Source organism: Hypanus sabinus, chromosome 23, assembly GCF_030144855.1.
Source record: "Hypanus sabinus isolate sHypSab1 chromosome 23, sHypSab1.hap1, whole genome shotgun sequence".
Classification (NCBI taxonomy): Eukaryota; Metazoa; Chordata; class Chondrichthyes; order Myliobatiformes; family Dasyatidae; genus Hypanus; species Hypanus sabinus.
In genome coordinates, this window is record NC_082728.1 from 63,403,611 (window position 1) to 63,427,094 (window position 23,484).

A 23,484-nucleotide genomic window follows, 5' to 3' on the forward strand; every position below is an offset into this window, starting at 1 on the left:
TATGTTCTGTGGAAAACGGGGATCTGGTCCCTTGTTGTGAGGTGTGCTGTACTATTCTATGTTCTATGGAATACGGGGATCTCGTCCCTCATTGTGAGGTCTGCTGTACTATTCTATGTTCTGTGGAATACGGGGATCTGGTCCCTCGTTGTGAGGTGTGCTGTACTATTCTATGTTCTTTGGAATAGGGGGATCTCGTCCCTCGTTGTGAGGTGTACTGTACTATTCTATGTAATGTGGAATGTGGGCATCTCGTCCCTCGTTGTGAGGTGTGCTGTACTATTCTATGTTCTGTGGAATACGGGGATCTGGTCCCGGGTTGTGAGGTGTGCTGTACTATTCTATGTTCTCTGGAATATGGGGATATCGTCCCTCGTTGTGAGGTGTGCTGTCTATTCTATGTTCTGTGGAATTGGGGGATCTCGTCCCTCGTTGTGAGGTGTGCTGTACTATTCTATGTTCTGTGGAATACGGGGGATCTTGTCCCTCGTTGTGAGGTGTGCTGTACTATTCTATGTTCTGTGGAATAGTGGGACCTCGTGCCTCGTTGTGAGGTGTGCTGTATTATTCTATGTTCTGTGGAATACGGGGATCTGGTCCCGCGTTGTGAGGTGTGCTGTACTATTCTATGTTCTGTGGAATACGGGGATCTGGTCGCTCGTTGTGAGGTGTGCTGTACTATTCTATCTTCTGTGGAATATGGCGATCTGCTCCCTCGTTCTCAGGTGTGCTGTACTATTCTATGTTCTGTGGAATACGGGGATCTCGTCCCTCGTTGTGAGGTGTGCTGTACTATTCTATGTTCTGTGGAAAACGGGGATCTGGTCCCTTGTTGTGAGGTGTGCTGTACTATTCTATGGTCTGTGGAATACGGAGATCTGGTCCCTCATTTTGAGGTGTGCTGTACTATTCTATGTTGTGTGGAATACGGGGATCTGGTCCCGCGTTGTGAGGTGTGCTGTACTATTCTAAGTTCTGTGGAATACGGGGATCTGGTCCCTCGTTGTGAGCTGTGCTGTACTATTCTATATTCTGTGGAATTTGGGTATCTTGTCCCTCGTTGTGAAGTGTGCTGTACTGTTCTATGTTCTGTGGAATACGGGGACCTGCTCTCTCGTTGTGAGGTGGGCTGTACTATTGTATTTTCTGTGGAATACGGGGATCTGGTCCCTCGTTGTGAGGTGTGCTGTACTATTCAATGTTCTGTGGAATACGGGGATCTGGTCCCGCATTGTGAGGTGTGCTGTACTATTCTATGTTCTGTGGAATACGGGGATCTGGTCCCTCGTTGTGAGGTGTGCTATGCTATTCTATGTTCTGTGGAATACGGGGATCTGGTCCCTCGTTGTCAGGTGTGCTGTACTATTCAATGTTCTGTGGAATACGGGGATCTCGTCCCTCATTGTGAGGTGTGCTGTACTATTCTATATTCTGTGGAATACGGGGATCTGGTCCCGCGTTGTGAGGTGTGCTGTACTATTCTATGTTCTGTGGAATACGGGGATCTGGTCTCTCGTTGTGAGGTGTGCTGTACTATTCTTTGTTCTGTGGAATACGCGGAACTCGTCCCTCTTTGTGAGGTGTGCTGTACTATTCTATGTTCTGCGGAATACGGGGATCTGGTCCCTCGTTGTGAGGTGTGCTGTACTTTTCTTTGTTCTGTGGAATACGGCGATCTGGTCCCTCGTTGTGACGTGTGCTGTACGATTCTATGTTCCGTGGAATACGTGGATCTCGTCCCTCGTTGTGAGGTGTGCTGTACTATTTTATGTTCTGTGGAATACGGGGATCTCGTCCCATGTTGTGAGGTGTGCTGTACTATTCTATGTTCTCTGGAATATGGGGCTCTGGTCCCTCGTTCTGACGTCTGCTGTACTATTCTATCTTCTGTGGAATACAGGGATCTCGTCCCTCATTGTGAGGTGTGCTGTACTATTCTATGTTCTGTGGAATTGGGGGATCTCGTCCCTCATTGTGATGTGTGCTGTACTATTCTATGTTCTGTGGAATACGGGGATCTCGTGTTCTGTGGAATACGGGGATCTGGTCCCTCGTTGTGAGGTGTGCTGTACTATTTTATGTTCTGTGGAATAGGGGGATCTCGTCCCTCGTTGTGAGGTGTGCTGTACTATTCTATGTTCTGTGGAATTGGGTGATCTCGTCCCTCATTGCGATGTGTGCTGTACTATTCTATGTTCTGTGGAATAGGGGGATCTCGTCCCTCGTTGTGAGGTGTGCTGTACTATTCTATGTTCTGTGGAAAAGGGGGATCTCGTCCCTCGTTGTGAGGTGTGCTGTACTATTCAATCTTCTGTGCAATAGGGAGATCTCGTCCCTCGTTGTGAGGTGTGCTGTACTATTCTATGTTCTGTGGAATAGGGGGATCTCGTCCCTCGTTGTGAGGTGTGCTGTACTATTCTATGTAATGTGGAATGTGGGCATCTCGTCCCTCGTTGTGAGGTGTGCTGTACTATTCTATGTTCTGTGGAATACGGGGAACTGGTCCCGCGTTGTGAGGTGTGCTGTACTATTCTATGTTCTCTGGAATATGGGGATATCGTCCCTCGTTGTGAGGTGTGCTGTACTATTCTATGTTCTGTGGAATTTGGGGATCTCATCCCTCGTTGTGAGGTGTGCTGTACTATTCTATGTTCTGTGGAATACGGGGATCTGGTCCCGCGTTGTGAGGTGTGCTGTACTATTCTATGTTCTGCGGTATACGGGGATCTGGTCCCTCATTGTGAGGTGTGCTGTACTATTCTATGTTCTGTGGAATATGAGGGTCTGGTCCCTCGTTGTGAGGTGTGCTGTATTATTCTATGTTCTGTGGAATACGGGGATCTCGTCCCTCGTTGTGAGGTGTGCTGTACTATTCTATGTTCTGTGGAAAACGGGGATCTGGTCCCTTGTTGTGAGGTGTGCTGTACTATTCTATGTTCTATGGAATACGGGGATCTCGTCCCTCATTGTGAGGTCTGCTGTACTATTCTATGTTCTGTGGAATACGGGGATCTGGTCCCTCGTTGTGAGGTGTGCTGTACTATTCTATGTTCTTTGGAATAGGGGGATCTCGTCCCTCGTTGTGAGGTGTACTGTACTATTCTATGTAATGTGGAATGTGGGCATCTCGTCCCTCGTTGTGAGGTGTGCTGTACTATTCTATGTTCTGTGGAATACGGGGATCTGGTCCCGCGTTGTGAGGTGTGCTGTACTATTCTATGTTCTCTGGAATATGGGGATATCGTCCCTCGTTGTGAGGTGTGCTGTCTATTCTATGTTCTGTGGAATTGGGGGATCTCGTCCCTCGTTGTGAGGTGTGCTGTACTATTCTATGTTCTGTGGAATACGGGGGATCTTGTCCCTCGTTGTGAGGTGTGCTGTACTATTCTATGTTCTGTGGAATAGTGGGACCTCGTGCCTCGTTGTGAGGTGTGCTGTATTATTCTATGTTCTGTGGAATACGGGGATCTGGTCCCGCGTTGTGAGGTGTGCTGTACTATTCTATGTTCTGTGGAATACGGGGATCTGGTCGCTCGTTGTGAGGTGTGCTGTACTATTCTATGTTCTGTGGAATATGGCGATCTGCTCCCTCGTTCTCAGGTGTGCTGTACTATTCTATGTTCTGTGGAATACGGGGATCTCGTCCCTCGTTGTGAGGTGTGCTGTACTATTCTATGTTCTGTGGAAAACGGGGATCTGGTCCCTTGTTGTGAGGTGTGCTGTACTATTCTATGGTCTGTGGAATACGGAGATCTGGTCCCTCATTTTGAGGTGTGCTGTACTATTCTATGTTGTGTGGAATACGGGGATCTGGTCCCGCGTTGTGAGGTGTGCTGTACTATTCTAAGTTCTGTGGAATACGGGGATCTGGTCCCTCGTTGTGAGCTGTGCTGTACTATTCTATATTCTGTGGAATTTGGGTATCTTGTCCCTCGTTGTGAAGTGTGCTGTACTGTTCTATGTTCTGTGGAATACGGGGACCTGCTCTCTCGTTGTGAGGTGGGCTGTACTATTGTATTTTCTGTGGAATACGGGGATCTGGTCCCTCGTTGTGAGGTGTGCTGTACTATTCAATGTTCTGTGGAATACGGGGATCTGGTCCCGCATTGTGAGGTGTGCTGTACTATTCTATGTTCTGTGGAATACGGGGATCTGGTCCCTCGTTGTGAGGTGTGCTATGCTATTCTATGTTCTGTGGAATACGGGGATCTGGTCCCTCGTTGTCAGGTGTGCTGTACTATTCAATGTTCTGTGGAATACGGGGATCTCGTCCCTCATTGTGAGGTGTGCTGTACTATTCTATATTCTGTGGAATACGGGGATCTGGTCCCGCGTTGTGAGGTGTGCTGTACTATTCTATGTTCTGTGGAATACGGGGATCTGGTCTCTCGTTGTGAGGTGTGCTGTACTATTCTTTGTTCTGTGGAATACGCGGAACTCGTCCCTCTTTGTGAGGTGTGCTGTACTATTCTATGTTCTGCGGAATACGGGGTTCTGGTCCCTCGTTGTGAGGTGTGCTGTACTTTTCTTTGTTCTGTGGAATACGGCGATCTGGTCCCTCGTTGTGACGTGTGCTGTACGATTCTATGTTCCGTGGAATACGTGGATCTCGTCCCTCGTTGTGAGGTGTGCTGTACTATTTTATGTTCTGTGGAATACGGGGATCTCGTCCCATGTTGTGAGGTGTGCTGTACTATTCTATGTTCTCTGGAATATGGGGCTCTGGTCCCTCGTTCTGACGTCTGCTGTACTATTCTATCTTCTGTGGAATACAGGGATCTCGTCCCTCATTGTGAGGTGTGCTGTACTATTCTATGTTCTGTGGAATTGGGGGATCTCGTCCCTCATTGTGATGTGTGCTGTACTATTCTATGTTCTGTGGAATACGGGGATCTCGTGTTCTGTGGAATACGGGGATCTGGTCCCTCGTTGTGAGGTGTGCTGTACTATTTTATGTTCTGTGGAATAGGGGGATCTCGTCCCTCGTTGTGAGGTGTGCTGTACTATTCTATGTTCTGTGGAATTGGGTGATCTCGTCCCTCATTGCGATGTGTGCTGTACTATTCTATGTTCTGTGGAATAGGGGGATCTCGTCCCTCGTTGTGAGGTGTGCTGTACTATTCTATGTTCTGTGGAAAAGGGGGATCTCGTCCCTCGTTGTGAGGTGTGCTGTACTATTCAATGTTCTGTGCAATAGGGAGATCTCGTCCCTCGTTGTGATGTGTGCTGTACTATTCTATGTTCTGTGGAATAGGGGGATCTCGTCCCTCGTTGTGAGGTGTGCTGTACTATTCTATGTAATGTGGAATGTGGGCATCTCGTCCCTCGTTGTGAGGTGTGCTGTACTATTCTATGTTCTGTGGAATACGGGGAACTGGTCCCGCGTTGTGAGGTGTGCTGTACTATTCTATGTTCTCTGGAATATGGGGATATCGTCCCTCGTTGTGAGGTGTGCTGTACTATTCTATGTTCTGTGGAATTTGGGGATCTCATCCCTCGTTGTGAGGTGTGCTGTACTATTCTATGTTCTGTGGAATACGGGGATCTGGTCCCGCGTTGTGAGGTGTGCTGTACTATTCTATGTTCTGCGGTATACGGGGATCTGGTCCCTCATTGTGAGGTGTGCTGTACTATTCTATGTTCTGTGGAATATGAGGGTCTGGTCCCTCGTTGTGAGGTGTGCTGTATTATTCTATGTTCTGTGGAATACGGGGATCTCGTCCCTCGTTGTGAGGTGTGCTGTACTATTCTATGTTCTGTGGAAAACGGGGATCTGGTCCCTTGTTGTGAGGTGTGCTGTACTATTCTATGTTCTATGGAATACGGGGATCTCGTCCCTCATTGTGAGGTCTGCTGTACTATTCTATGTTCTGTGGAATACGGGGATCTGGTCCCTCGTTGTGAGGTGTGCTGTACTATTCTATGTTCTTTGGAATAGGGGGATCTCGTCCCTCGTTGTGAGGTGTACTGTACTATTCTATGTAATGTGGAATGTGGGCATCTCGTCCCTCGTTGTGAGGTGTGCTGTACTATTCTATGTTCTGTGGAATACGGGGATCTGGTCCCGCGTTGTGAGGTGTGCTGTACTATTCTATGTTCTCTGGAATATGGGGATATCGTCCCTCGTTGTGAGGTGTGCTGTCTATTCTATGTTCTGTGGAATTGGGGGATCTCGTCCCTCGTTGTGAGGTGTGCTGTACTATTCTATGTTCTGTGGAATACGGGGGATCTTGTCCCTCGTTGTGAGGTGTGCTGTACTATTCTATGTTCTGTGGAATAGTGGGACCTCGTGCCTCGTTGTGAGGTGTGCTGTATTATTCTATGTTCTGTGGAATACGGGGATCTGGTCCCGCGTTGTGAGGTGTGCTGTACTATTCTATGTTCTGTGGAATACGGGGATCTGGTCCCTCGTTGTGAGGTGTGCTGTACTATTCTATGTTCTGTGGAATATGGCGATCTGCTCCCTCGTTCTCAGGTGTGCTGTACTATTCTATGTTCTGTGGAATACGGGGATCTCGTCCCTCGTTGTGAGGTGTGCTGTACTATTCTATGTTCTGTGGAAAACGGGGATCTGGTCCCTTGTTGTGAGGTGTGCTGTACTATTCTATGGTCTGTGGAATACGGAGATCTGGTCCCTCATTTTGAAGTGTGCTGTACTATTCTATGTTGTGTGGAATACGGGGATCTGGTCCCGCGTTGTGAGGTGTGCTGTACTATTCTAAGTTCTGTGGAATACGGGGATCTGGTCCCTCGTTGTGAGCTGTGCTGTACTATTCTATATTCTGTGGAATTTGGGTATCTTGTCCCTCGTTGTGAAGTGTGCTGTACTGTTCTATGTTCTGTGGAATACGGGGACCTGCTCTCTCGTTGTGAGGTGGGCTGTACTATTGTATTTTCTGTGGAATACGGGGATCTGGTCCCTCGTTGTGAGGTGTGCTGTACTATTCAATGTTCTGTGGAATACGGGGATCTGGTCCCGCATTGTGAGGTGTGCTGTACTATTCTATGTTCTGTGGAATACGGGGATCTGGTCCCTCGTTGTGAGGTGTGCTATGCTATTCTATGTTCTGTGGAATACGGGGATCTGCTCCCTCGTTGTCAGGTGTGCTGTACTATTCAATGTTCTGTGGAATACGGGGATCTCGTCCCTCATTGTGAGGTCTGCTGTACTATTCTATGTTCTGTGGAATACGGGGATCTGGTCCCTCGTTGTGAGGTGTGCTGTACTATTCTATGTTCTTTGGAATAGGGGGATCTCGTCCCTCGTTGTGAGGTGTGCTGTACTATTCTATGTAGTGTGGAATGTGGGCATCTCGTCCCTCGTTGTGAGGTGTGCTGTACTATTCTATGTTCTGTGGAATACGGGGATCCGGTCCCGCGTTGTGAGGTGTGCTGTACTATTCTATGTTCTCTGGAATATGGGGATATCGTCCCTCGTTGTGAGGTGTGCTGTACTATTCTATGTTCTGTGGAATTTGGGGATCTCGTCCCTCGTTGTGAGGTGAGCTGTACTATTCTATGTTCTGTGGAATATGGGTATCTGGTCCCTCGTTGTGAGGTGTGCTGTACTATTCTATGTTCTGTGGAATAGTGGGACCTCGTGCCTCGTTGTGAGGTGTGCTGTACTATTCTATGTTTTGTGGAAGGGGATCTGGTCCCGCGTTGTGAGGTGTGCTGTACTATTCTATGTTCTGTGGAATACGGGGATCTGGTCCCGCGTTGTGAGGTGTGCTGTACTATTCTATGTTCTGCGGAATACGGGGATCTGGTCCCTCATTGTGAGGTGTGCTGTACTATTCAATGTTCTGTGGAATGTGGGGATCTGGTCCCTCGTTGTGAGGTGTGCTGTACTATTCTATGTTCTGTGGAATACGGGGATCTCGTCCCTCGTTGTGAGGTGTGCTGTACTATTCTATGTTCTGTGGAAAACGGGGATCTGGTCCCTTGTTGTGAGGTGTGCTGTACTATTCTAGGTTCTATGGAATACGGGGATCTCGTCCCTCATTGTGAGGTCTGCTGTACTATTCTATGTTCTGTGGAATACGGGGATCTGGTCCCTCGTTGTGAGGTGTGCTGTACTATTCTATGTTCTTTGGAATAGGGGGATCTCGTCCCTCGTTGTGAGGTGTGCTGTACTATTCTATGTTCTGTGGAATATGGGGATCTGGTCCCTCGTTGTGAGGTGTGCTGTACTATTCTATGTTCTGTGGAATATGGGGATCTGGTCACTCGTTGTGAGGTGTGCTGTACTATTCTTTATTCTGTGGTATACGTGGATCTCGTCCCTCGTTGTGAGTTGTGCTGTACTATTCTATGTTCTGTGGAATATGGGGATCTGGTCCCTCGTTGTGAGGTGTGCTGTACTATTCTATGTTCTGTGGAATATGGGGATCTGGTCACTCGTTGTGAGGTGTGCTGTACTATTCTATGTTCTGTGGAATAGGGAGATCTCCTCCCTCGTTGTGAGGTGTGCTGTACTATTCTATGTTCTGTGGAATATGGGGATCTCTTCCCTCGTTGTGATGTGTGCTGTACTATTCTATGTTCTGTGGAATTGGGGGATCTCGTCCCTCATTGTGATGTGTGCTGTACTATTCTATGTTCTGTGGAATAGGGGGATCTCGTCCCTCGTTGTGAGGTGTGCTGTACTATTCTATGTTCTGTGGAATACGGGGATCTGGTCCCTCGTTGTGAGGTGTGCTGTACTATTTTATGTTCTGTGGAATAGGGGGATCTCGTCCCTCGTTGTGAGGTGTGCTGTTCTATTCTATGTTCTGTGGAATTGGGGTATCTCGTCCCTCATTGTGATGTGTGCTGTACTATTCTATGTTCTGTGGAATAGGGGGATCTCGTCCCTCGTTGTGAGGTGTGCTGTATTGTTCTATGTTCTGTAGAATACGGGGATCTGGTCCCTCGTTGTGAGGTGTGCTGTACTATTTTATGTTCTGTGGAATAGGGGGATCTCGTGCCTCATTGTGAGGTGTGCTGTATTATTCTATGTTCTGTAGAATACGGGGATCTGGTCCCTCGTTGTGAGGTGTGCTGTACTATTCTATGTTCTGTGGAATTGGGGGATCTGGTCCCTCGTTGTGAGGTGTGCTGTACTATTCTATGTTCTGTGGAATACGGGGATCTGGTCCCTCGTTGTGAGGTGTGCTGTACTATTCTTTGTTTTGTGGAATACGCGGAACTCGTCCCTCGTTGTGAGGTGTGCTGTACTATTCTATGTTCTGTGGAATACGGGGATCTGGTCCCTCGTTGTGAGGTGTGCTGTACTTTTCTTTGTTCTGTGGAATACGGCGATCTGGTCCCTCGTTGTGAGGTGTGCCGTACTATTCTATGTTCCGTGGAATACGTGGATCTCGTCCCTCGTTGTGAGGTGTGCTGTACTATTCTATGTTCTGTGGAATACGGGGATCTCGTCCCATGTTGTGAGGTGTGCTGTACTATTCTATGTTCTCTGGAATATGGGGCTCTGGTCCCTCGTTCTGACGTCTGCTGTACTATTCTATCTTCTGTGGAATACAGGGATCTCGTCCCTCATTGTGAGGTGTGCTGTACTATTCTATGTTCTGTGGAATATGGGGATCTGGTCCCTCGTTGTGAGGTGTGCTGTACTATTCTATTTTCTGTGGAATACGGGGATCTCTTCCCTCGTTGTGATGTGTGCTGTTCTATTCTATGTTCTGTGGAATACGGGGATCTCGTCCCTCGTTGTGAGCTGTGCTGTACTATTTTATGTTCTGTGGAATACGGGGATCTCGTCCCATGTTGTGAGGTGTGCTGTACTATTCTATGTTCTCTGGAATATGGGGCTCTGGTCCCTCGTTCTGACGTCTGCTGTACTATTCTATCTTCTGTGGAATACAGGGATCTCGTCCCTCATTGTGAGGTGTGCTGTACTATTCTATGTTCTGTGGAATTGGGGGATCTCGTCCCTCATTGTGATGTGTGCTGTACTATTCTATGTTCTGTGGAATACGGGGATCTCGTGTTCTGTGGAATACGGGGATCTGGTCCCTCGTTGTGAGGTGTGCTGTACTATTTTATGTTCTGTGGAATAGGGGGATCTCGTCCCTCGTTGTGAGGTGTGCTGTACTATTCTATGTTCTGTGGAATTGGGTGATCTCGTCCCTCATTGCGATGTGTGCTGTACTATTCTATGTTCTGTGGAATAGGGGGATCTCGTCCCTCGTTGTGAGGTGTGCTGTACTATTCTATGTTCTGTGGAAAAGGGGGATCTCGTCCCTCGTTGTGAGGTGTGCTGTACTATTCAATGTTCTGTGCAATAGGGAGATCTCGTCCCTCGTTGTGAGGTGTGCTGTACTATTCTATCTTCTGTGGAATACAGGGATCTCATCCCTCGTTGTGAGGTGTGCTGTACTATTCTATGTTCTGTGGAATACGGGGATCTGGTCCCGCGTTGTGAGGTGTGCTGTACTATTCTATGTTCTGCGGTATACGGGGATCTGGTCCCTCATTGTGAGGTGTGCTGTACTATTCTATGTTCTGTGGAATATGAGGGTCTGGTCCCTCGTTGTGAGGTGTGCTGTATTATTCTATGTTCTGTGGAATACGGGGATCTCGTCCCTCGTTGTGAGGTGTGCTGTACTATTCTATGTTCTGTGGAAAACGGGGATCTGGTCCCTTGTTGTGAGGTGTGCTGTACTATTCTATGTTCTATGGAATACGGGGATCTCGTCCCTCATTGTGAGGTCTGCTGTACTATTCTATGTTCTGTGGAATACGGGGATCTGGTCCCTCGTTGTGAGGTGTGCTGTACTATTCTATGTTCTTTGGAATAGGGGGATCTCGTCCCTCGTTGTGAGGTGTACTGTACTATTCTATGTAATGTGGAATGTGGGCATCTCGTCCCTCGTTGTGAGGTGTGCTGTACTATTCTATGTTCTGTGGAATACGGGGATCTGGTCCCGCGTTGTGAGGTGTGCTGTACTATTCTATGTTCTCTGGAATATGGGGATATCGTCCCTCGTTGTGAGGTGTGCTGTCTATTCTATGTTCTGTGGAATTGGGGGATCTCGTCCCTCGTTGTGAGGTGTGCTGTACTATTCTATGTTCTGTGGAATACGGGGGATCTTGTCCCTCGTTGTGAGGTGTGCTGTACTATTCTATGTTCTGTGGAATAGTGGGACCTCGTGCCTCGTTGTGAGGTGTGCTGTATTATTCTATGTTCTGTGGAATACGGGGATCTGGTCCCGCGTTGTGAGGTGTGCTGTACTATTCTATGTTCTGTGGAATACGGGGATCTGGTCCCTCGTTGTGAGGTGTGCTGTACTATTCTATGTTCTGTGGAATATGGCGATCTGCTCCCTCGTTCTCAGGTGTGCTGTACTATTCTATGTTCTGTGGAATACGGGGATCTCGTCCCTCGTTGTGAGGTGTGCTGTACTATTCTATGTTCTGTGGAAAACGGGGATCTGGTCCCTTGTTGTGAGGTGTGCTGTACTATTCTATGGTCTGTGGAATACGGAGATCTGGTCCCTCATTTTGAGGTGTGCTGTACTATTCTATGTTGTGTGGAATACGGGGATCTGGTCCCGCGTTGTGAGGTGTGCTGTACTATTCTAAGTTCTGTGGAATACGGGGATCTGGTCCCTCGTTGTGAGCTGTGCTGTACTATTCTATATTCTGTGGAATTTGGGTATCTTGTCCCTCGTTGTGAAGTGTGCTGTACTGTTCTATGTTCTGTGGAATACGGGGACCTGCTCTCTCGTTGTGAGGTGGGCTGTACTATTGTATTTTCTGTGGAATACGGGGATCTGGTCCCTCGTTGTGAGGTGTGCTGTACTATTCAATGTTCTGTGGAATACGGGGATCTGGTCCCGCATTGTGAGGTGTGCTGTACTATTCTATGTTCTGTGGAATACGGGGATCTGGTCCCTCGTTGTGAGGTGTGCTATGCTATTCTATGTTCTGTGGAATACGGGGATCTGGTCCCTCGTTGTCAGGTGTGCTGTACTATTCAATGTTCTGTGGAATACGGGGATCTCGTCCCTCATTGTGAGGTCTGCTGTACTATTCTATGTTCTGTGGAATACGGGGATCTGGTCCCTCGTTGTGAGGTGTGCTGTACTATTCTATGTTCTTTGGAATAGGGGGATCTCGTCCCTCGTTGTGAGGTGTGCTGTACTATTCTATGTAGTGTGGAATGTGGGCATCTCGTCCCTCGTTGTGAGGTGTGCTGTACTATTCTATGTTCTGTGGAATACGGGGATCCGGTCCCGCGTTGTGAGGTGTGCTGTACTATTCTATGTTCTCTGGAATATGGGGATATCGTCCCTCGTTGTGAGGTGTGCTGTACTATTCTATGTTCTGTGGAATTTGGGGATCTCGTCCCTCGTTGTGAGGTGAGCTGTACTATTCTATGTTCTGTGGAATATGGGTATCTGGTCCCTCGTTGTGAGGTGTGCTGTACTATTCTATGTTCTGTGGAATAGTGGGACCTCGTGCCTCGTTGTGAGGTGTGCTGTACTATTCTATGTTTTGTGGAAGGGGATCTGGTCCCGCGTTGTGAGGTGTGCTGTACTATTCTATGTTCTGTGGAATACGGGGATCTGGTCCCGCGTTGTGAGGTGTGCTGTACTATTCTATGTTCTGCGGAATACGGGGATCTGGTCCCTCATTGTGAGGTGTGCTGTACTATTCAATGTTCTGTGGAATGTGGGGATCTGGTCCCTCGTTGTGAGGTGTGCTGTACTATTCTATGTTCTGTGGAATACGGGGATCTCGTCCCTCGTTGTGAGGTGTGCTGTACTATTCTATGTTCTGTGGAAAACGGGGATCTGGTCCCTTGTTGTGAGGTGTGCTGTACTATTCTAGGTTCTATGGAATACGGGGATCTCGTCCCTCATTGTGAGGTCTGCTGTACTATTCTATGTTCTGTGGAATACGGGGATCTGGACCCTCGTTGTGAGGTGTGCTGTACTATTCTATGTTCTTTGGAATAGGGGGATCTCGTCCCTCGTTGTGAGGTGTGCTGTACTATTCTATGTAATGTGGAATGTGGGCATCTCGTCCCTCGTTGTGAGGTGTGCTCTACTATTCTATATTCTGTGGAATACGGGGATCTGGTCCCGCGTTGTGAGGTGTGCTGTACTATTCTATGTTCTGTGGAATACGGGGATCTGGTCTCTCGTTGTGAGGTGTGCTGTACTATTCTTTGTTCTGTGGAATACGCGGAACTCGTCCCTCTTTGTGTGGTGTGCTGTACTATTCTATGTTCTGCGGAATACGGGGATCTGGTCCCTCGTTGTGAGGTGTGCTGTACTTTTCTTTGTTCTGTGGAATACGGCGATCTGGTCCCTCGTTGTGACGTGTGCTGTACGATTCTATGTTCCGTGGAATACGTGGATCTCGTCCCTCGTTGTGAGGTGTGCTGTACTATTTTATGTTCTGTGGAATACGGGGATCTCGTCCCATGTTGTGAGGTGTGCTGTACTATTCTATCTTCTGTGGAATACAGGGATCTCGTCCCTCATTGTGAGGTGTGCTGTACTATTCTATGTTCTGTGGAATTGGGGGATCTCGTCCCTCATTGTGATGTGTGCTGTACTATTCTATGTTCTGTGGAATACGGGGATCTCGTGTTCTGTGGAATACGGGGATCTGGTCCCTCGTTGTGAGGTGTGCTGTACTATTTTATGTTCTGTGGAATAGGGGGATCTCGTCCCTCGTTGTGAGGTGTGCTGTACTATTCTATGTTCTGTGGAATTGGGTGATCTCGTCCCTCATTGCGATGTGTGCTGTACTATTCTATGTTCTGTGGAATAGGGGGATCTCGTCCCTCGTTGTGAGGTGTGCTGTACTATTCTATGTTCTGTGGAAAAGGGGGATCTCGTCCCTCGTTGTGAGGTGTGCTGTACTATTCAATGTTCTGTGCAATAGGGAGATCTCGTCCCTCGTTGTGAGGTGTGCTGTACTATTCTATGTTCTGTGGAATAGGGGGATCTCGTCCCTCGTTGTGAGGTGTGCTGTACTATTCTATGTTCTGTGGAATAGGGGGATCTCGTCCCTCGTTGTGAGGTGTGCTGTACTATTCTTTATTCTGTGGTATACGTGGATCTCGTCCCTCGTTGTGAGTTGTGCTGTACTATTCTATGTTCTGTGGAATATGGGGATCTGGTCCCTCGTTGTGAGGTGTGCTGTACTATTCTATGTTCTGTGGAATATGGGGATCTGGTCACTCGTTGTGAGGTGTGCTGTACTATTCTATGTTCTGTGGAATAGGGAGATCTCGTCCCTCGTTGTGAGGTGTGCTGTACTATTCTATGTTCTGTGGAATATGGGGATCTCTTCCCTCGTTGTGATGTGTGCTGTACTATTCTATGTTCTGTGGAATTGGGGGATCTCGTCCCTCATTGTGATGTGTGCTGTACTATTCTATGTTCTGTGGAATAGGGGGATCTCGTCCCTCGTTGTGAGGTGTGCTGTACTATTCTATGTTCTGTGGAATACGGGGATCTGGTCCCTCGTTGTGAGGTGTGCTGTACTATTTTATGTTCTGTGGAATAGGGGGATCTCGTCCCTCGTTGTGAGGTGTGCTGTTCTATTCTATGTTCTGTGGAATTGGGGGATCTCGTCCCTCATTGTGATGTGTGCTGTACTATTCTATGTTCTGTGGAATAGGGGGATCTCGTCCCTCGTTGTGAGGTGTGCTGTATTGTTCTATGTTCTGTAGAATACGGGGATCTGGTCCCTCGTTGTGAGGTGTGCTGTACTATTTTATGTTCTGTGGAATAGGGGGATCTCGTGCCTCATTGTGAGGTGTGCTGTATTATTCTATGTTCTGTAGAATACGGGGATCTGGTCCCTCGTTGTGAGGTGTGCTGTACTATTCTATGTTCTGTGGAATTGGGGGATCTGGTCCCTCGTTGTGAGGTGTGCTGTACTATTCTATGTTCTGTGGAATACGGGGATCTGGTCCCTCGTTGTGAGGTGTGCTGTACTATTCTTTGTTTTGTGGAATACGCGGAACTCGTCCCTCGTTGTGAGGTGTGCTGTACTATTCTATGTTCTGTGGAATACGGGGATCTGGTCCCTCGTTGTGAGGTGTGCTGTACTTTTCTTTGTTCTGTGGAATACGGCGATCTGGTCCCTCGTTGTGAGGTGTGCCGTACTATTCTATGTTCCGTGGAATACGTGGATCTCGTCCCTCGTTGTGAGGTGTGCTGTACTATTCTATGTTCTGTGGAATACGGGGATCTCGTCCCATGTTGTGAGGTGTGCTGTACTATTCTATGTTCTCTGGAATATGGGGCTCTGGTCCCTCGTTCTGACGTCTGCTGTAGTATTCTATCTTCTGTGGAATACAGGGATCTCGTCCCTCATTGTGAGGTGTGCTGTACTATTCTATGTTCTGTGGAATATGGGGATCTGGTCCCTCGTTGTGAGGTGTGCTGTACTATTCTATTTTCTGTGGAATACGGGGATCTCTTCCCTCGTTGTGATGTGTGCTGTTCTATTCTATGTTCTGTGGAATACGGGGATCTCGTCCCTCGTTGTGAGCTGTGCTGTACTATTTTATGTTCTGCGGAATACGGGGATCTGGTCCCTCGTTGTGAGGTGTGCTGTACTGTTCTATGTTCTGTGGAATATGGGGATATCGTCCCTCGTTGTGAGGTGCGCTGTACTATTCTTTGTTCTGTGGAATACGGGGATCTCGTCCCTCGTTGTGAGGTGAGCTGTACTATTCTATGTTCTGTGGAATACGGGGATCTCGTCCCTCGTTGTGAGGTGTGCTGTACTATTCTATGTTCTGTGGAATATGGGGATATCGTCCCTCGTTGTGAGGTGTCCTGTACTATTCTTTGTTCTGTGGAATACGGGGATCTCGTCCCTCGTTGTGAGGTGTGCTGTACTCTTCTATGTTCTGTGGAATAGGGGGATCTCGTCCCTCGTTGTGAGGTGTGCTGTGCTATTCTATGTTCTGTGGAATAGGGGGATCTCGTCCCTCGTTGTGAGGTGTGCTGTACTATTCTATGTTCTGTGGAATAGGGGGATCTCGTCCCTCCTTGTGAGGTGTGCTGTACTATTCTATGTTCTGTGGAATAGGGGGATCTCATCCCTCGTTGTGAGGTGTGCTGTACTATTCTATGTTCTGTGGAATAGGGGGATCTCGTCCCTCGTTGTCTTGTGTGCTGTACTATTCAATGTTCTGTGGAATACGGGGATCTCGTCCCTCATTGTGAGGTCTGCTGTACTATTCTATGTTCTGTGGAATACGGGGATCTGGTCCCTCGTTGTGAGGTGTGCTGTACTATTCTATGTTCTTTGGAGTAGGGGGATCTCGTCCCTCGTTGTGAGGTGTGCTGTACTATTCTATGTAGTGTGGAATGTGGGCATCTCGTCCCTCGTTGTGAGGTGTGCTGTACTATTCTATGTTCTGTGGAATACGGGGATCCGGTCCCGCGTTGTGAGGTGTGCTGTACTATTCTATGTTCTCTGGAATATGGGGATATCGTCCCTCGTTGTGAGGTGTGCTGTACTATTCTATGTTCTGTGGAATTTGGGGATCTCGTCCCTCGTTGTGAGGTGAGCTGTACTATTCTATGTTCTGTGGAATATGGGTATCTGGTCCCTCGTTGTGAGGTGTGCTGTACTATTCTATGTTCTGTGGAATAGTGGGACCTCGTGCCTCGTTGTGAGGTGTGCTGTACTATTCTATGTTTTGTGGAAGGGGATCTGGTCCCGCGTTGTGAGGTGTGCTGTACTATTCTATGTTCTGTGGAATACGGGGATCTGGTCCCGCGTTGTGAGGTGTGCTGTACTATTCTATGTTCTGCGGAATACGGGGATCTGGTCCCTCATTGTGAGGTGTGCTGTACTATTCAATGTTCTGTGGAATGTGGGGATCTGGTCCCTCGTTGTGAGGTGTGCTGTACTATTCTATGTTCTGTGGAATACGGGGATCTCGTCCCTCGTTGTGAGGTGTGCTGTACTATTCTATGTTCTGTGGAAAACGGGGATCTGGTCCCTTGTTGTGAGGTGTGCTGTACTATTCTAGGTTCTATGGAATACGGGGATCTCGTCCCTCATTGTGAGGTCTGCTGTACTATTCTATGTTCTGTGGAATACGGGGATCTGGACCCTCGTTGTGAGGTGTGCTGTACTATTCTATGTTCTTTGGAATAGGGGGATCTCGTCCCTCGTTGTGAGGTGTGCTGTACTATTCTATGTAATGTGGAATGTGGGCATCTCGTCCCTCGTTGTGAGGTGTGCTGTACTATTCTATATTCTGTGGAATACGGGGATCTGGTCCCGCGTTGTGAGGTGTGCTGTACTATTCTATGTTCTGTGGAATACGGGGATCTGGTCTCTCGTTGTGAGGTGTGCTGTACTATTCTTTGTTCTGTGGAATACGCGGAACTCGTCCCTCTTTGTGAGGTGTGCTGTACTATTCTATGTTCTGCGGAATACGGGGATCTGGTCCCTCGTTGTGAGGTGTGCTGTACTTTTCTTTGTTCTGTGGAATACGGCGATCTGGTCCCTCGTTGTGACGTGTGCTGTACGATTCTATGTTCCGTGGAATACGTGGATCTCGTCCCTCGTTGTGAGGTGTGCTGTACTATTTTATGTTCTGTGGAATACGGGGATCTCGTCCCATGTTGTGAGGTGTGCTGTACTATTCTATCTTCTGTGGAATACAGGGATCTCGTCCCTCATTGTGAGGTGTGCTGTACTATTCTATGTTCTGTGGAATTGGGGGATCTCGTCCCTCATTGTGATGTGTGCTGTACTATTCTATGTTCTGTGGAATACGGGGATCTCGTGTTCTGTGGAATACGGGGATCTGGTCCCTCGTTGTGAGGTGTGCTGTACTATTTTATGTTCTGTGGAATAGGGGGATCTCGTCCCTCGTTGTGAGGTGTGCTGTACTATTCTATGTTCTGTGGAATTGGGTGATCTCGTCCCTGATTGCGATGTGTGCTGTACTATTCTATGTTCTGTGGAATAGGGGGATCTCGTCCCTCGTTGTGAGGTGTGCTGTACTATTCTATGTTCTGTGGAAAAGGGGGATCTCGTCCCTCGTTGTGAGGTGTGCTGTACTATTCAATGTTCTGTGCAATAGGGAGATCTCGTCCCTCGTTGTGAGGTGTGCTGTACTATTCTATGTTCTGTGGAATAGGGGGATCTCGTCCCTCGTTGTGAGGTGTGCTGTACTATTCTATGTTCTGTGGAATAGGGGGATCTCGTCCCTCGTTGTGAGGTGTGCTGTACTATTCTTTATTCTGTGGTATACGTGGATCTCGTCCCTCGTTGTGAGTTGTGCTGTACTATTCTATGTTCTGTGGAATATGGGGATCTGGTCCCTCGTTGTGAGGTGTGCTGTACTATTCTATGTTCTGTGGAATATGGGGATCTGGTCACTCGTTGTGAGGTGTGCTGTACTATTCTATGTTCTGTGGAATAGGGAGATCTCGTCCCTCGTTGTGAGGTGTGCTGTACTATTCTATGTTCTGTGGAATATGGGGATCTCTTCCCTCGTTGTGATGTGTGCTGTACTATTCTATGTTCTGTGGAATTGGGGGATCTCGTCCCTCATTGTGATGTGTGCTGTACTATTCTATGTTCTGTGGAATAGGGGGATCTCGTCCCTCGTTGTGAGGTGTGCTGTACTATTCTATGTTCTGTGGAATACGGGGATCTGGTCCCTCGTTGTGAGGTGTGCTGTACTATTTTATGTTCTGTGGAATAGGGGGATCTCGTCCCTCGTTGTGAGGTGTGCTGTTCTATTCTATGTTCTGTGGAATTGGGGGATCTCGTCCCTCATTGTGATGTGTGCTGTACTATTCTATGTTCTGTGGAATAGGGGGATCTCGTCCCTCGTTGTGAGGTGTGCTGTATTGTTCTATGTTCTGTAGAATACGGGGATCTGGTCCCTCGTTGTGAGGTGTGCTGTACTATTTTATGTTCTGTGGAATAGGGGGATCTCGTGCCTTATTGTGAGGTGTGCTGTATTATTCTATGTTCTGTAGAATACGGGGATCTGGTCCCTCGTTGTGAGGTGTGCTGTACTATTCTATGTTCTGTGGAATTGGGGGATCTGGTCCCTCGTTGTGAGGTGTGCTGTACTATTCTATGTTCTGTGGAATACGGGGATCTGGTCCCTCGTTGTGAGGTGTGCTGTACTATTCTTTGTTTTGTGGAATACGCGGAACTCGTCCCTCGTTGTGAGGTGTGCTGTACTATTCTATGTTCTGTGGAATACGGGGATCTGGTCCCTCGTTGTGAGGTGTGCTGTACTTTTCTTTGTTCTGTGGAATACGGCGATCTGGTCCCTCGTTGTGAGGTGTGCCGTACTATTCTATGTTCCGTGGAATACGTGGATCTCGTCCCTCGTTGTGAGGTGTGCTGTACTATTCTATGTTCTGTGGAATACGGGGATCTCGTCCCATGTTGTGAGGTGTGCTGTACTATTCTATGTTCTCTGGAATATGGGGCTCTGGTCCCTCGTTCTGACGTCTGCTGTAGTATTCTATCTTCTGTGGAATACAGGGATCTCGTCCCTCATTGTGAGGTGTGCTGTACTATTCTATGTTCTGTGGAATATGGGGATCTGGTCCCTCGTTGTGAGGTGTGCTGTACTATTCTATTTTCTGTGGAATACGGGGATCTCTTCCCTCGTTGTGATGTGTGCTGTTCTATTCTATGTTCTGTGGAATACGGGGATCTCGTCCCTCGTTGTGAGCTGTGCTGTACTATTTTATGTTCTGCGGAATACGGGGATCTGGTCCCTCGTTGTGAGGTGTGCTGTACTGTTCTATGTTCTGTGGAATATGGGGATATCGTCCCTCGTTGTGAGGTGCGCTGTACTATTCTTTGTTCTGTGGAATACGGGGATCTCGTCCCTCGTTGTGAGGTGAGCTGTACTATTCTATGTTCTGTGGAATACGGGGATCTCGTCCCTCGTTGTGAGGTGTGCTGTACTATTCTATGTTCTGTGGAATATGGGGATATCGTCCCTCGTTGTGAGGTGTCCTGTACTATTCTTTGTTCTGTGGAATACGGGGATCTCGTCCCTCGTTGTGAGGTGTGCTGTACTCTTCTATGTTCTGTGGAATAGGGGGATCTCGTCCCTCGTTGTGAGGTGTGCTGTGCTATTCTATGTTCTGTGGAATAGGGGGATCTCGTCCCTCGTTGTGAGGTGTGCTGTACTATTCTATGTTCTGTGGAATAGGGGGATCTCGTCCCTCCTTGTGAGGTGTGCTGTACTATTCTATGTTCTGTGGAATAGGGGGATCTCATCCCTCGTTGTGAGGTGTGCTGTACTATTCTATGTTCTGTGGAATAGGGGGATCTCGTCCCTCGTTGTCTTGTGTGCTGTACTATTCTATGTTCTGTGGAATATGCGGATCTCTTCCCTCGTTGTGAGGTGTGCTGTACTATTCTATTTTCTGTGGAATAGGGGGATCTCGTCCCTCGTTGTGAGGTGTGCTGTACTATTCTATGTTCTGTGGAATAGGGGGATCTCGTCCCTCGTTGTCTTGTGTGCTGGCTTTCCAGAGGACAGACTCTGAGTCGACTCTGGAAACTGAAAAATACTGTTTGGAATTTTCTAGAAGAGAAAAATTAGCTGCCCTTTTATGTGATAATAATTGGCTATTTGATTTATCATTTTTACTTGATGTTACCAGCCATCTCAGTGATCCAAATTTGAAACTCCAGTGCAAGAACAAATTGTTCCCTAACTTAGTAAATGAAATCAATGCATTCAAGATGAAGTGAAAACTGCTCACCTCTCAGTTAGAAAATGAGGATTTGAGCCAGTTTCCGCACTTAAAAGAGCAGAGTGAATGTGATGTTTCAGCCTGTTTGGCCCATTGTTGAAGATGAGGAACATGTGCCATCTTGTTAGGATGGTGGAACAGGGGCGAGGTTTTTGTTCAGTGGGAAGACTCTGTGGAGAACAGGCCGTAGGATGCAACCTTGAGGAGACCCGGTTGTTCAAGTTGGATGCTTTCACACAGTCCGAGGGCCCAGCGCGTGGTTGACAGAATTTCAAGATGAGCTCCAACTTGCAAATTTGACTTCAATTTGAATGAGTCCTTTTTGTTTTTTCCTTTTCTTTACTAACCCTCTAGTTAAGTAAGTTTCATAAAAATAATCCCTTTAACCGCATGCAGAGTGCTGTCTGTTGTTTCCTGGCACTGAGTTGTAACAGGGTAGCGAATTACACAGCACCCACACAAACCAGGGTCTGGTGGGACCAGACTGTTTACACAGTCAGGGAAACCAACAGGGTCTCACTTAGATTAACACACACAAGCTGCTGAGGGAACAGGTCAGGCAGCATCTATGGGAAGGTTGACATTTCAGGCTGAGCCCCTTCATCATAGAGGCAAATTTTCTCTTACCCTTTTACCAGTTCCAACTGGCAGCATCATGTACAAATTAAATCAACAAGGGCCGAGGTAATCTAAATGCAGATAGAAGAGACAGGTTGTATGAGCTCCTGGACACAGCCCGGATCATGGTGGCTTGTGACCTGGTGGCATGGTCACATTGGTGTTCAGTGAATGCAACAGAAACAATGGAACTGGCAGAGAGAGTTCCCTGGGTGATATATATCACTTGTAAACAAAGACAGTAGAACATCATTTATTGAAGACATTATCTTAATAAATTTTAAAAAATTATAAATGCTGATATTAGAATGTGATCTCGATCCATGTAAGTAAGGATTTTAACGAAGTAACGCTACAGAGGCAGACCATGGATCCCAAACTGACACTGGAAATGCTGGAAGCAGCAGCAGGTTAGGCAGCTTCTGTGCACACAAAATAAGAGTTGGGACATTACAAATTCGTGGCCAAGCCATCCTCGGAGTACTACGTGCAGTAGAGAGTTGGAAGCTCTGTTTTGTTGTAGACAGTGGAGAAGAGATTCACCAGGATATGTACTGGCTTGAGGGACTTCTAGTTATAGGGAGAGGTTGCAGAGGCTGCGCTTCTTTTCACTGGAATGAAAAAAGAGTGAATAGTTAGAAAATTGTGAGACGCATAGACGGGAGGATTAAAGAAAGAAGACATGGGTTTAACACGAGAGATAGGAGATCTAAAGGGGATTTGAGAGTAAGTTTTTTTTTAAAAAGAGTCATTAATATTTGGAGGTGGTGAGATCAGATACAATCACAGCGATAATTAAACAGGTACACATATAGGCAAGACACAAATAAGGACCATGTGGGCAAATGGGGCTAGTAAAATTAGCCAAAATCATCGATACAGTTTGATGAACCAAATGTCCTGTTTCTGTGAGGTTAACTATGACAAAGAAATAGAGTTTATATTTCAGTCTAAAGACTCCTCACATGAAGCATTAAGCCTGTTTCTCTCTCTCTGCAGGGGCTATCTGTCCTGCTGATTATTTCCAGCATTTTCAGATATCAGAATCTGTAATTTTTTTTGCTTCTCTAGCCCTGTCCATTCATTACTTAAGTGTGTAGACATTTTAGATTTGGCTGTGAGGTAAGGGGCAGCAAGTGCAACAGAAAGATCTGCTTATCCAGTTCAACATATTGCCACATCTCTCCTGATGACGTTCTGTGAAAGCAGTGATGCAATGGACTGTTTCATGAGTCGATCTTATTGTTTTAGTTCAGATGCTAAATATTAGTCAATGTAAGCAGGGCAATGCAGAATTAATTTTGTCCTCAGCTGGATTAGCCTTTCTCTTCTTTCACATCTCTGCCTCCGTGTTGATCACAAGACTTTCTTTTCTCCCTCCATCAATGACATAAACAACAATTTCGATCTGCCATGACTGGAGAATTATATTGAACACTTACATGCACATATTTTACCCCCAGTTATTGGAGGGTTGTCCATGCTCATATAGACTTTATCCCCACTGCTCACTGACTCTCCCTCCCTCTCCTATCCCTCTCACCTCTCTCAAGCTTCCTTCCTCCTTCCCATTTGCCATCTCTACTTTCCCATGCTTTTAACGCACTGCCAACTAATAATCTTAGACTCACCGCGAAGCAATGAGCTGAGCCTCCGCTAAATCCCAGTGTTCCTCTTCCATCAGGTCTATGGACTGCTGTCATCCATGATGAGTGAAATTTCCTTTCTCTTCGAGGAGATGAAGTGGAAGCACATGGGTCCTGCTGATAAATGTGTTTGATAATTTGTGAAGCCGTTGCATGCAGTAAGAGCTGGGAAATAGAGCTGTCTTTGCTAACAAGAGCTATGTATAAGTGTGAAAAGTATATTAAAAACTGAAAAAAATTAAGCTTTGTGTCTTCACAGATTTCTTGCCTCTGGCCACTTGTTACAGTTTGGCACCAAAGGCCTCGTTTCCCCACACACTCCAGCATCACATTCAAGTTATTATATCTTTGGCCACAGGATTTAGACATTATAAAATGAAAACACAGTGTCAGGAAGCATACGGTCATCCATTTAAGTAGACGAAATGAAAGGGTTGACTATTTTCTAAATGGAGAGAAAATACAAAAATAAC

The 23,484-nt window shown here is 47.1% G+C and overlaps 1 protein-coding gene across 1 annotated transcript in view; it reads left to right on the forward strand.

The window, feature by feature from the left end:
- The window catches only part of mycbpap (mycbp associated protein), a 399,570-nt gene extending 376,323 nt beyond the window's left edge, over nt 1–23,247 (forward strand). The window contains exon 19 of the mRNA XM_059949031.1: nt 23,050–23,247. Within this exon, the coding sequence (XP_059805014.1) occupies nt 23,050–23,145 (96 nt within the window). The 3' untranslated portion in view covers nt 23,146–23,247. The remainder of the gene's footprint in view (nt 1–23,049) is intronic.
- The last annotated feature ends 237 nt before the right edge of the window (nt 23,248–23,484 follow it).